This window comes from Rhincodon typus, chromosome 32 (assembly GCF_021869965.1).
Source record: "Rhincodon typus isolate 14 chromosome 32, sRhiTyp1.1, whole genome shotgun sequence".
Lineage (NCBI taxonomy): Eukaryota > Metazoa > Chordata > Chondrichthyes > Orectolobiformes > Rhincodontidae > Rhincodon > Rhincodon typus.
In genome coordinates, this window is record NC_063363.1 from 30493877 (window position 1) to 30506605 (window position 12729).

The 12729-nt window shown below is 42.1% G+C and overlaps 1 protein-coding gene across 3 annotated transcripts in view; it reads left to right on the plus strand.

Annotated features, from left to right (window-relative positions):
• The window catches only part of chek1 (checkpoint kinase 1), a 47541-nt gene that overhangs the window by 10139 nt on the left and 24673 nt on the right, over positions 1-12729 (plus strand). Inside the window, exons 1-6 of one of the 3 annotated variants that reach the window (XM_048615674.1) lie at positions 64-74; positions 2623-2711; positions 2890-3113; positions 5628-5692; positions 6616-6685; positions 12396-12584. In XM_048615674.1, the coding sequence (XP_048471631.1) occupies positions 2647-2711; positions 2890-3113; positions 5628-5692; positions 6616-6685; positions 12396-12584 (613 nt within the window). In that variant the 5' untranslated portion in view covers positions 64-74; positions 2623-2646. Of the gene's footprint in view, positions 1-63; positions 75-2622; positions 2712-2889; positions 3114-5627; positions 5693-6615; positions 6686-12395; positions 12585-12729 lie in introns of those variants that run through there. The other 2 variants (XM_048615673.1, XM_048615675.1) reach the window with 2 other exon arrangements.

Here is a 12729-nt window from a genome sequence, read left to right on the forward strand (position 1 = left end):
GAGGGAGTGCGCGCGTGAGGGAGAGGGAGAGTGAGAGTGAGAGAGTGCGCGCGTGAGGGAGAGAGAGAGTGAGTGTGTGCATGTGGTGGGGATGGCAGGATCGTGTGAGGGCGAGGGCGCTTGGGAGAGAGTGGGGAGGGCAGGATCGTGTGAGGGTGCGTGCGCGTGGGAGAGAGGGGAGATGCAGGATCGTGTGAGGGTGGAAAGGAGGGTAGTGAGTGTGAAACTCCGAGAGGGGGAAGAGAGAATGTAAGAGCGATAGGTAGACAGAGAATGGGAGAAACCAGGAACTCCTGCAGAGGAGATGGCTGTGTGTCTGACCCCGGGGATCATCTATGCGGCAGGGGGTGGTTTGGCTGGTGGTGACAGTCTGGATTTGGAGGCGAGAGGGGTTGAGGGTTGGTGGGTGTGTGTGGTGGTGTCATGGGACTGAGAAGATCCTGATTTGGAGATGGGAGAGTCTTTGGGAGGGGAGATGGGGGTGGGTCCTCATTTGTGAGGAGGGAGAGTTCTCGATTGAATTGTTGAGGTTGGGGGTCCTGTTGTGGATACAGTCTGGGTGAGCAGGTCCTAGTTTTGTGGAAGTTGGGATGGATAGCCCTGTTTCTGGTTTTGGGGTGATGTGAGGGTGGTGTTATCTGCACGGGGTGAATGTTCTGGTTTGTGTGGGAGGTATGGGTTTGAGGAGGGGAGGCGGGGTTTGTTGGAACAGAAAATTTTGGTTTTGGGGTGTTGCTGGTGCTCAGTGTGGTTTCAGTGAGCTTGTTGTCGGGTCAGGTTTACAATGACATTGTCTGGCTGATACTGCTTCAAACCCACACAATATTTTAGCAAGGGAAGGTACCTACACAAAAATGCTGATAAGAAAGTTCAAAACTTATTGAGTAGGTTGTGAAAGGATCTTATTTGTTTGACACACAATGGTGGAATTGAGGAGAGTTGAGCAAAGAAAACACCAAAAAGTGTTACTAAATCCTGTGCCTGAGACATACTGGAACACCTTAGGCTGAAGAAATTTCAACAGTACAGACATGTCAGAAGTTAACATACAATCTACAGGATAAAAATGCTGAATTGATCAAAAACAGGCAGCTCTTTCCAAAATTCTAATGATGCGAATTGGTTGTTGCACTAAATTCTTTATTGTTGTGAGTTTCAGCAGTTTTTGGACATTTTGTATTGAGAATCATGAACTCAATACTAAAGGATATATTTGCAGGATAGTTGTTGGCTATTTGCTTGAATTTGGCCACATGGAATTGGTGCTGTCCTGCAAGGTATTTAATGCCTTATATCAGTAAGGATAGAGATTGCTGGAAGTAAAAGTAGAAGAAACTCATACACTCTGAACTATTTTTGGAGTGGTTTCTCTGCTTTGTGCTTTGAACCTCTGGTGCGTTGCGATGCTGTCGATTATTCGATCTCTGTTTTGCCATTTTTAACAAGCTAATGATTGTTGATTTGTGGTCCATATGATATCTTGTTTGGGTTGGTGCTAATGCAGATCTTGTGGTGGTGTACATTACATTAAAGCAAGCTAAAATGTCCAATGGAGGATTATGGGCAGTGATCAGAAGCATGGTCAGGGAGGTAGTTTTGTTGAGCAGATGTTTAAATGTGGGTGAGAAGAAGCTGTTACTTAATGATCACTAAACAGGATTTATGCACTGGCCCAGAAGCCTGACAACAGTACCTGGGCCTGGCAGTGTAACTCTTTGACAAGAAAATCTGCATGAACAGTTCTAAAGGAAAAGGGTTTCACAATCGATGAAAACAATAGTTTGTGCTGAAGCACTTCATGAGTACATTTCAAGCAAATGAGCATTACTGTACATGCCAGAAAATTCATCATAAACTCAAAAGTATGTGCCCAAAGTGCAGTGCCCTTAATAATTATTTCCTCTGTTCCCAAGTGCTGGAGCACAAAAATCCAAACTGGAAGAGTGCCCATAATATACTGTTATTATTGTTATCTTTGGAAGTCTTTACCCTCTGTAATGTTAGATTAAGACAAAGTACCTCAAATCCAGCTGCCCAATAAACAAAATTATCCGAACACCAGACATTTTCTCTTGGCCTGCAGAACATGGTGACTGAAGGAAAGAAAAGCATTATTACAAGTCTTTTGGAATACAGCATGTGGTTAAATGGGTGGCTACTTAAATAACATGCTTGAAATAATTGTAAACACTGAACAGTATTTTTGGCACCCCAAAGCCTAAATATTAAATAAGGCAATTAAATGTGAGGAGCTTGCTTCGCAGAATATTTCGCAGGTTAGTACAGGAGAAATTGCTAACCTCAGATCCAAAAGAGAGAAGAGCCTCAGGCTAGTTTAGACATATGAAAGTAAAATGGTCACCTTTGTCACGTGCCTGTTCTCAACTATCCCAGCGGATAATCCAAGTTCTGCCATCATCTAGTCCCAAGGGGCCTAAAAGATTTTAGACATCACAATATCCAGCTCTACATGATGTGATTGAGTCCATGAAGTTGAAGCTCTGAGTCAGGAGTTGTATTTGGAGGGGCAGAGGAAAAGTTAAATTATCCCAAGTGAGGTTAATTCTTTTGTGTAATTTATCCTTTTCTTTGGTATTGATGAGTAACTTCCTTTATTTTCAGTATTCCTGGTGATTGCCTGAGAAGATGGCAGTTCCATTTGTAGAGGATTGGGATCTGGTGCAGACACTAGGTGAAGGAGCATATGGCGAGTGAGTCTCAACTGCTTATTCATGTGATTTGGAAGAGGTGAATTAGAAATGAAACCACCTGAAAAGTTGCCTGCTTCCTTGAATGTTTCTTAAGATGTTTGTCCTGCATTAGATGCAGTACTCTTGGTGTTCTTTTCCTCAGTGGTGTAGCCTGAGCAGGTTTTGTTTGCCTTTTTAGGGTGCAGTTGGCTGTGAACCGGAGAACAGAGGAGGCAGTCGCGGTGAAGAAAGTGGACACTGCACGTGCTCTTGACTGTCCTGAGAACATCAGGAAGGAAATTTGCATAAATAAGATGTTGAACCACCCAAATATTGTCCGTTTTTATGGACATCGGCGTGAAGGCAACATCCAGTACTTGTTTCTGGAGTATTGCAGTGGAGGAGAGCTCTTTGATCGAATAGGTAGGAATCTCAGTTAAACTTTGACATGGCAGGAAGACAGACAACTTCCAATTAAATAACACCTTTCAACATGGTAAAATGTCTGTGTTTCAAAGGAACATTATCAAACAAAATTTGACAAATTCTCAGCAATTATTAGGGCGTGGAACCAAAAGCACGGTGAAAGAGGTCAATTTTTAAAGAAGGAATAAGGGTCTTAGGAGGAAATTCTGTAATTTGGGGGTTGGTTAGGTCACTTAGCTGGGTGGTTGGTTTGCAATGCAGAGTGATGACAATAGTATGGGTTCAGTTCCCATACCAGACTCTTCTTCTCAAACTCTCCCCTCGCCTGATGGGGGCAGTGGCCCTCAGGTTGAACCATCCCCAGTTGTGTCTCTATAATGAGAGAGCAGCTCAATGGTCCTCTGGGACTTTGGTGACTTTACTCCTTTCAGTTTGGACTCAGGCAGCCAATTATGCAGTGAGTAGTTTGGGAATACGTAAGTAGCCAGAATTGTTGTGTAGGTATCTTGTATGACTTGGGAAAGTTAAAGAAATAGCAATGAGTGAGGCCAGGGAGGGACCTGAAAACAAGGAAGAAATGTCGAAGAAACAAATGCTAGTGTGGCTCAGAAAACACTGAGGTTTTCAATGAATGGGATTCAACATGAGGAATTGGGATATAAGTGTTTTGAACTGGCTGAAGTTTATGGAGTGCAAATGATGGGATGATGATGAGGAGAGTGTCGGAATAGCCAAATTTGGAGATAACAAGGCAAAGGAGACAAAGTACGATATAACTGATATCAAACTGGTAAATTTTATGCTGGCTTATGTAGTGTTGAAGCAACTTCAATTTTCCAGTAAATGTTTGCTTGTGAAGACCATCTGGGTAAAAATGCGCTTCTTAGTACTGAACTATTTAGAGTCTTGTGGGCAGTAAGCTCTCAAATTTTCTGTCTTCATCACTTTGCCTCTTCATCTCCCCTTTCGTCTAAGTTTCTCCTTAAAACATGAGTCTTTATCCAAGTTTTGCTGCTTATCTTAATACTTAGCGCTGCGCAGTCATACATTTTCTTTGATGTATATGTTTGCAATATGAACACCGCTGACCTGCAATGTCACAGAATGTTGACAATGTTGTCAGTGTTGGACCAGACTTGAGGGAGTAGCTCAGTTGGTTAAAACCTTTGATGCCATAGCAAGTTACTGCTTCAGTTCCAACATGGGTTTCCTGCTGGCATAAGATGTCAATGGAGTGTTGGGTTGTAGGATATCCAGTCAGATTTTGCTTGGCAGCACGTAGGCCCTCAGGATTGAGTTGTAATATTTGCAGCGAATGCTCTATTGCGGTGATGTCTCAGTTTTGAGATTGGTGGTTTTGCAGGTGTGACTGGTATTTGGCAGGGATCCTCTTTAAGAGCCGTTTTAACTTCCCCTTGGAATTCAGACTTCTGGTAGAGTAGTTTACATACCTGGGGTTGAGTGTTTGATGACGCTCATCTCATACACAGGGAGCAGTTTTACTTTAACAAAGGTGTTATATGAATGTAATTTGTTGTTATTGTCGTCTTGGGGTTGGTCTTCAATCTGTGTTGAGACAGCTACTCTGAACTGGGGCAGTAAGATGTGCCACAACTGACTTCAGGTTTTTTGTATTTTTCAGGTTTGTGCATTTTTGAACTTGCTTGGTCAGCCAGATTTTACACTAACAAATGGAGTAACTTTTAGTTCATTGCATTAGCTGGTTCAGTGAACCTTCCATATGTGGTGCTTCTAACAGCATTCTGGGGAGCAATATCATGCTACTGTGTTCTGTCTGAGCATGGGCTGGAGGATGGGATTTAAGTCAAACGATTAGTACTGGTGTGCAGCAAAATGCTTTAATTTCAGGCACAAGTATTTTTAATTTTTTGACAATGTATGATTGAAAAGTAGGGGAGTTGTGCTAATTCTCTTTTGAACTTTGATTAGGCTACAAGGTACTGTACCGTCTGTCGTCATCTTATAAAAATGATTTAGAGATGCTGGAGAGGATGGAGAAAACAGTTGCCAGGGTGAAATCAGAAATATATGTTCATATTGAAAGATTTGATGGGATGAGCCTTTTTTTTTTTCTTGGGGTGGAATGTGGTGGAAATAAGGATGACTTAATGGGGATAGGTAAGGTTTTGATAGAGTGAATACAGAGATAATTTCCTCTTGTGATGAAGAGTGTAGCTAGGAGCTAGAATATAAGAGTCTCCAAAATATCCAGTAGGGAGTTCAGAAGAAACTTTTCCCACACGGTGTAAGTATGTAAAACTGGCTACCTCAGGGAGTAGTTGATGGGAATCTTATATACCTGTTTAAGAGGAAACTGAACAAACAGATGAGGGACAAGGCAACAAAGGGTTATGAATGTACAATTAGATAAGTATAACAACAGTAATGAGTTGGTTGGGCCAAATGACCTGTTTCTGTGCACTCTGTCCTATGTAATTCCACGGTAATAGCAGATTAATGCTCTGACTGATTTGATTTGTATTTCTGTAGAACCTGATGTGGGTATGCCTGAAGTGGATGCTCATAGATTTTTCCTGCAGCTAATAGCAGGAGTGGTAAGTACTTTCATTCTTCATTGAAGGGAAGTTTGTCCATCACCACGCTGTCTGGCTGAACATGTTCTTGTGCAGTTTCTTCTTTGAGTCCACTCACTTCCAAATAAAATGTTTTGCTGTGGAATCCCCTATAGGCCCAAGCTAAGTCTGCTGTTTTGTGTGATTCATGGAAGATGCTTTGTTTGTAGTTGAGAGCCCTTATTTCTTTTTCTGTTATGGTTGATGTCTATATTATGTACTTCCTATTCTTACCCAAATCTGTTAAATTTCAACAACTTTGTTTTCAACTTTCTAACTACTTTGAACATTCCAATGAAACGTTATTGACTTGAAACGTTTACTCCATTTCTGTCACCACTGATGCTGTTTGTTTGGCATTCTCTGTTGTTACTTCAGATTTCCAGTATCTGCAGTATTTGGTTTTTCTAATACTAATTCTTTGCCTTTTTGAACCTTTTAAAAAAAAAACTAGGTGTGTTGAAACTAGATATGTTTATGCGATTTGCAGGGGCATGCTACAGCAAGTTTCCTTGTGCGGCATCGGACAGTGTAACTAAAGGTGGATTGTGTAGTGCTTACCTTCGTACACGTATATTTTCAATGTCTGCCAAAATTGGGTTTGTCCACCCACCAAGGCTATAAATTACTAAGACTATCACATTCTATTTTAATCAAATGAGAAATATCAAAATATGTATTGGAAGTCCTGCTTGAAGCCGAAACAAAGCAGATGCACTGTAAACCAGAGGTCCTAAGCTATAGCTCAGTAACCACATCTGACCTGTTAACCCTGCCAAACCTGCTATATTTGGATTTGTAGTTCTCACTTCAGTCTGTCATCTCGTTGTATTTTGTGAGCCTGGAGATTTTGGAGGCGCTGTAAAATAATTCAGAGTAAAGGCTTCTATTTTTCTTCCTCCTAGGAGTACCTTCATAGCATTGGAATTACTCACAGGGATATCAAGCCGGAGAATCTGCTGCTCGATGACCGAGGTATGGAACAAAAAAAAAGCTGATCTTTTCGTCTTTCATGATGAAGGAGGCACAAAGGCCAACCGTTCTCCATGTCCCATTCCTCCCAGGTTTCTGTGAAAGCTTGAGCTGAATTTTTACAACAAATGCTTTAAGTCATGAGCACCAAATGATGTGTAACTGATGTGGGTAACAAGGTAGAGTAGAGAAGGTTCTTTATGTGATGTCACACTCTTCTCTACGTAAAATATGGGGCAGGATTTTCTGAGGAGTAGCAATCATTGCCACTCTGCTGCTTATTTCCTCCATTTTAGAATCGTAGAGTCATACAGCACAGAAACAGACCTTTCTGTCCAATTTGTCGGTGCCGACCAAGTTTCCCGAAATAAACTGGTGCCACTTGCCTGATTTTGGCCCATATCCCTCTAAACCTTTCCTATTCATGTACCTGTCCAAATGTCTTTTAAATGTTAAAACTGTACCTGCATCTACCACTTGCTGTGGCAGCTCATTCCACATATGAACCATCGTCTATGTGAAAAAGTTGCCCCGCCGGTCCCTTTTAAATCTTTCTCCTCTCACCTTAAAAATATGCCCTCTAGTTTTGAACTCCCTTACCCTAGGGAAGAGGTGTTTGGTATTCACCTTATCTATGCCCCTCATGATTTTATAAACCTCTATAAAATCACCCCATAACCTCTGGCGCTCCAGTGAAAAAAACCCCAACCTATTGCAGCATGGGCGAGCGATGACTCAGTGCTTAGCACTGCTGCCTCACTGCACCTGGGACCTGGGTACAATTCTGGCCTTGGGTGATTGTCTGTGTGGAGTTTGCATGTTCTTCCTGTGTCTGTGCGGGTTTCTTCCCACAGTCCAAAAATGTGCAGTTTAGATGGATCGGCCATGCTAAATTGCCCACAGTGTCCAGGGATGTTAAGGCTAGCCATGGATTTGCCATGCAAAATGCAGGGATACGGTAGGAGAGTGGGTCTTGGGCTGGAATGGCCTTTGGAGTATCGGTGTGGACTCGATGGGCTGAATAGCCTTTTTCTACACTGTAGGGATTCTATGATTCTATCCAGCCTGTTCTTACACTACCCAGTCCTGGCAGCATCCTTGTTAATCATTTCAGAACCCTCTCCAATTTAATAAAATGCTTCCTATAACAGAGTGACCAGAGCTGTACACAGTACTCAAAAAGTAACCTCACCCACATCTTGTACAACTGCAACATGATGTCCCAACTTCTGGCAGGAGATGATTGTTGTTCCTTCAAAAATATGCAGCGTACCTGAAATCTAACACCTCCCGTGTAGTGCAGGATAACTGGGGAAAGTGAAACGATGTCCCCATCTTTTGCTGTATTCTGTGATTTTTGTTTTTAAATTCGCAGCACAGCCAACCTCTCTGACGGCTGCAATAACAGGATGAGAATGTTAAGATTGCGTGGGGTTAGGATGTTAGGGCATATTGTGGATGGGGTGTCAGATAAATGACAGCATGTTTATGTCTGGATGAATGGGCATATGTGGTCTGGCAGGGAGAGGGTGGATGTGTAAGTAAAGATGGATTGTAAAGTGAGAGGAGGATTCTGAGTTGGGGTCCGGGAGAGAGAGGAGGGAGGATGTGGTGAGTCAGCTTAAATGTTACCCAGGAGTTAGACTAGATTCTTAACCTCCGATGTTTCCTATGTAACTATTAATTGAAGCAAAACGTGCCATTGATCAGACTCTTCAATTTCTCAGGGAAATCCCCGGGTGCCTGCCACATTGGGGATTCCACGGCTCCGATCTATACTGCAGAAATGATTATCTGGTTGTTGGAATATGCAGGCAAAAATGTCTGATATGTTGTGATAGTCAGCTTTGTACCAGCTGAGAAAGGCCTTAGTCTTATACTGTGTGAGGCTTATTGAGCTCCAAAACAATAGGACGAGGGATAAGTTACTTAGAGCTATCCGGTAAGAGTCTCCTGTTGGATGTTACCTCTTTCATCAGAGTTGCTGCTCCAGTCTGCATCTTTTGGGACCACCTGGAGTAGGGTTTGAACTCTGCACTTGATAACCACAAAGCAAAAGGAATGTTCCTTTACATAAAGAGCAATTGGAATGGGCAATAAACGTTGGCCTAGTCATCAATGCCCACATCCCATCAACAAGCAAAAGATAATCCTATAAGAAAGGTCAGTGATTGTGACTAAATTTGTTTTTAAGCATCTGTCCACTCCCTACTCCCACTTTTCTTGATTTTGCATTTGGATGATAAATAAATCCTCTTAAATGAATTGAAGAATTAAGAAAATTGACCCAGGAAAAATTGGTTCTTGAATGACCTTTAGTGTTTTGAGACTTGCAGATCAGGATAATTTCCAGTTTCAGTTTTCCATTGATACTGGATTCTCAGAACCTCAATGCAGTAAAAACAGTTGGCCTCAATGCCTATGAGTGAGAAGGATACAGTCAACCAGTGTTCCTGCCCTGATTACTGTCCGTGGTTTTCTGTGTTTCCAAAACCGTGGTTGTATAAAGTCTTGGACCTGGCTACAGTTCCTCACTCTTTGATTTCTACTATTGAGCATGACCATTTTAGTGTGGATCTAATGGGGATCTTGTGCTTCAGTGCAGCGTGCTTTCAGGTAATAGCAGATTGCAGCATGATAGGAGGCCCTTCGGCCCATCACATCCTAGCTGGTCATCAAGCAAGTATCTACTTTTTAATCCCACTTCCCTGCACTTGGCCTGCGGCCTTGTATGGTATTTCAAATGTTCATCTAAATACTTAAAGGCTGGAACCATCACTGCATTTATGCCCCTTTGCACCATGAGTTTCTGATGCCTGTCGCCCTCTGGGTGAAAACATTGTTCCTTAAATGTCTTGTAAACTTCCGGTCCCTTACCTTAAATCAATGTCAACTCTAATATTGAAAAGGCATATTCTTATCATGTTCCTCATCGTTTTGTAGACCTTAGTCAAGTGAACTGGATGGAACCAAAAATTATTTGAGGCCATTTTGTTCGTCTGAACTAACTTGTAAAGGATAGAAATAATCTTTTTGGCAATTTTTACCCCGTTTCATTACCTTATCTTTTGAATCTGCATGATTAAGGTTGCTGTGATGGGTGATAACTTCTATCAATTACTACAGATACATCTGGCAGTAGGGAGTGCACTCATCAGCTGGATGAATATTAGTTATTTTGAACAAGAATTGTTTTTGTTTCATTTCAGTAAAAGACTCTGTGAAATCCCTTGGAGTTCATACCTATGCTATGGCTTAACTTAAGCTTGTTCCCACGGTGAAATTGCCCTGTCCTGACTTGAAGTATTTCCTTACTTTGCCGGTTGAGTATTTTCCTAAACATAAGTTCCTACTACCTTCACATTGACTAAACGTCACCTGGTTAAACTTGATTCGAACCTTGGCTAGACCACACTCTGGCATCTGTGGGGGTTTCGCTTGCTTTATTATATTAAAAAGACATAGGTAGTGGAGGGGACACACAAAACAAGGTTGTAAATCTTTTTATGAGGAGTAGATAACTAACTGTCTTTTTCTCTTGGAAAATGAAGAAGGGTGACCTTAAAGGTCTTTAAAACTATAAAATACTTTACAAGTGGTTGCTTCCTCTCATGTGGCAAAACAGAACTGAAGGCTATCAACATTAATTGTTCACTGAGAAATTAAGTAAGGAATTCAGAAGAAACATCTTTGCATAAAGGGTGTTAAGACTCTGGATTATGCTATCAAGAACTGGTTGAGGTGAATGATATACATGCACTTAAAGCACATGATGAAGTAGCCAATAGAGGCTAATGCTGGTTTAAATTTGTAAGGATTGGAGAAGATTTGATTGGGACCATATGTTGCTAGTGTGGACTTTTGGGATCAATGACCTGTTTTTAATGTTATTTATGCAACATTTGTTTTTATTCATCTGTGGGATGTGGGCTTCAATTGTTAGCCCTTAAGATGATGACCGGAAGTGCCCTCTTGAGCTGCTGCAGTCTCACACAATTCTGTTAAAGACGGAGTTCCAGAATTTTGACCCAGCAAAATAGAAAGAACGGTGATCTATTTCTAAGTCAGGATGGTGAGTGGCTTGGAGGAAAAGTAGTAGGTGGTGGTGTTCCCATGTATCTGCTGCTGCCCTTGTCCTTCCAGATAGTAGTGGTTGTGGGTTTGGAAAATGTTGTCTAAGGAACCTTGGTGAATTTCTGCTGTGCATCCTGTAGATAGTACACACTGCTGCTACGGAGTGTTAGTTGGGGAGGGAACGAATGTTTGTGGACGTGATGCCAGTAACACGGTTGCTTTGTGCTGGGTGTTATCAGGCTTCTGGTGTGTTGTTGGAACTGCAATTGGGAAAATAATCCATCACAATCCTGACTGGTGCTTCGTAGAATATGGTCAGACTCTGCGGAGTCGGGAGGTGAGTTATTCATACATGATTCACAGACTCAGGCCTGCTCTTGTAGGCCTCGCTACTTTAGTTCAGATTCTGGTCAATGATAAGCCCCAAGATATTGATAGTGGGGGACTCAATGAGGGTAATGCCATTAAATGCCAACAGGTGTGATGGTTAAATTCTCCCTTGTTGGAGATGGTCATTGCCTGGCACTTGTGTGGAGCAAATGTTACTACTTGTCCACCCAAACCTAGACATTTGCTGCATTTGACCATAGACTGCTTCAGTATTTGAGGAGTTCCAAATCTGCTGAACATTTTGCAGTCATCAGCGTACATCCCAATTTCTGACCTTTCATGATGGAGATTAAATCATTGACGAAGCAGCTAAAGATGGTTGAGCCTTGGATACTACCTGAGGAACCCCTGCAGTGATATCCTGAAGCTGAGATGATTGTAATCAATATTCCTTTGTGCCAGGTATAATTCTAACTAATAGATTTTTCTCATTGGTCCCCGTTGACTCCAGTTTAACTCCGGCTTCTTGATGCCACACTTTTTGTATCAAGAGTAGTAATTCTGTGTAAACAAAGGTTTACCTTGGCTTAATGTTTAAAATGTTGTTTTTCATTCCAATTCCTGCTTCCAGCTTTGTTTTTCCCCGGACCCCATCCTAAAAATTTATGTGCACAAATTTATAATCATCAAGGTTGGTGGAGGCAGATGGTGATCCTTGTTCAGTGTGTGAAACTAGATGTAAGCAATGTGTAGGGTTGGAGCAGATGCTCCCTGATTTCCTGCTGGCCATAAACGGAGAAACAGCTCACTTCATGCTATGTCTTGTTTATATTGTCAAACAAGCAGACCAGTTGAGTGGAAGGAAACCTTTAAATCCAACTACCTTTGGCCAGTGCAAGAAAAACTTGACCTGTATTTACTCTATTTTTCAGCCTGGTGACAAGTATAGCAGTGCAGGCTCAACAGGCCGGTTAATCTTCTCTTGCTCCTTTTATTTTTGTTCCGAAATTAACCCTGGCTCGCAGATCAGTGTCTCTTAGGTGTTCCTGAAGTATTTCTTTTAATTCCATTTGGAGAGCCATAAACTACAACTTTAGCAATCCTTGAGAAGTTAGGCTTTAGCAGCATCAGTGGGATGTTGCTCAGCTGTTATTGGCTATGTGACCAAAGTGAGGGAAGCCTGCAAACCTGCCCACAGTCAGTGCATCATCGATGTGAAAACCCTGTAAAAGGGCTTGATTGTAATTACGCCAATGACCTTGACTCCATGTGTAGTATCTCTAGCCATTTGTTTTTGTTTGCCTTCTAGATAATCTGAAGCTTTCTGATTTTGGCTTGGCGACTGTATACAGGCACAATAGCCGTGAGAGGTTACTGAATAAGATGTGTGGCACCCTGCCATATGTTGCTCCTGAGTTGCTGAGGAGAAAGGAGTTCCGTGCAGAACCTGTGGATATCTGGTCGTGTGGCATTGTTCTAGTTGCAATGCTGGCTGGAGGTTAGTTCAGTCTTCATGCAAAGAGAGTGGGAAGGGTTTATCACAGTCATTTAAAATTGTGTGTTTAAGATGTGGCTGTCCCTCCACGTCTGCTTCTTTCATCCATCCCTCCCCCTCTCTTTCTCTCCCCTCTCTTTCTCTCCCC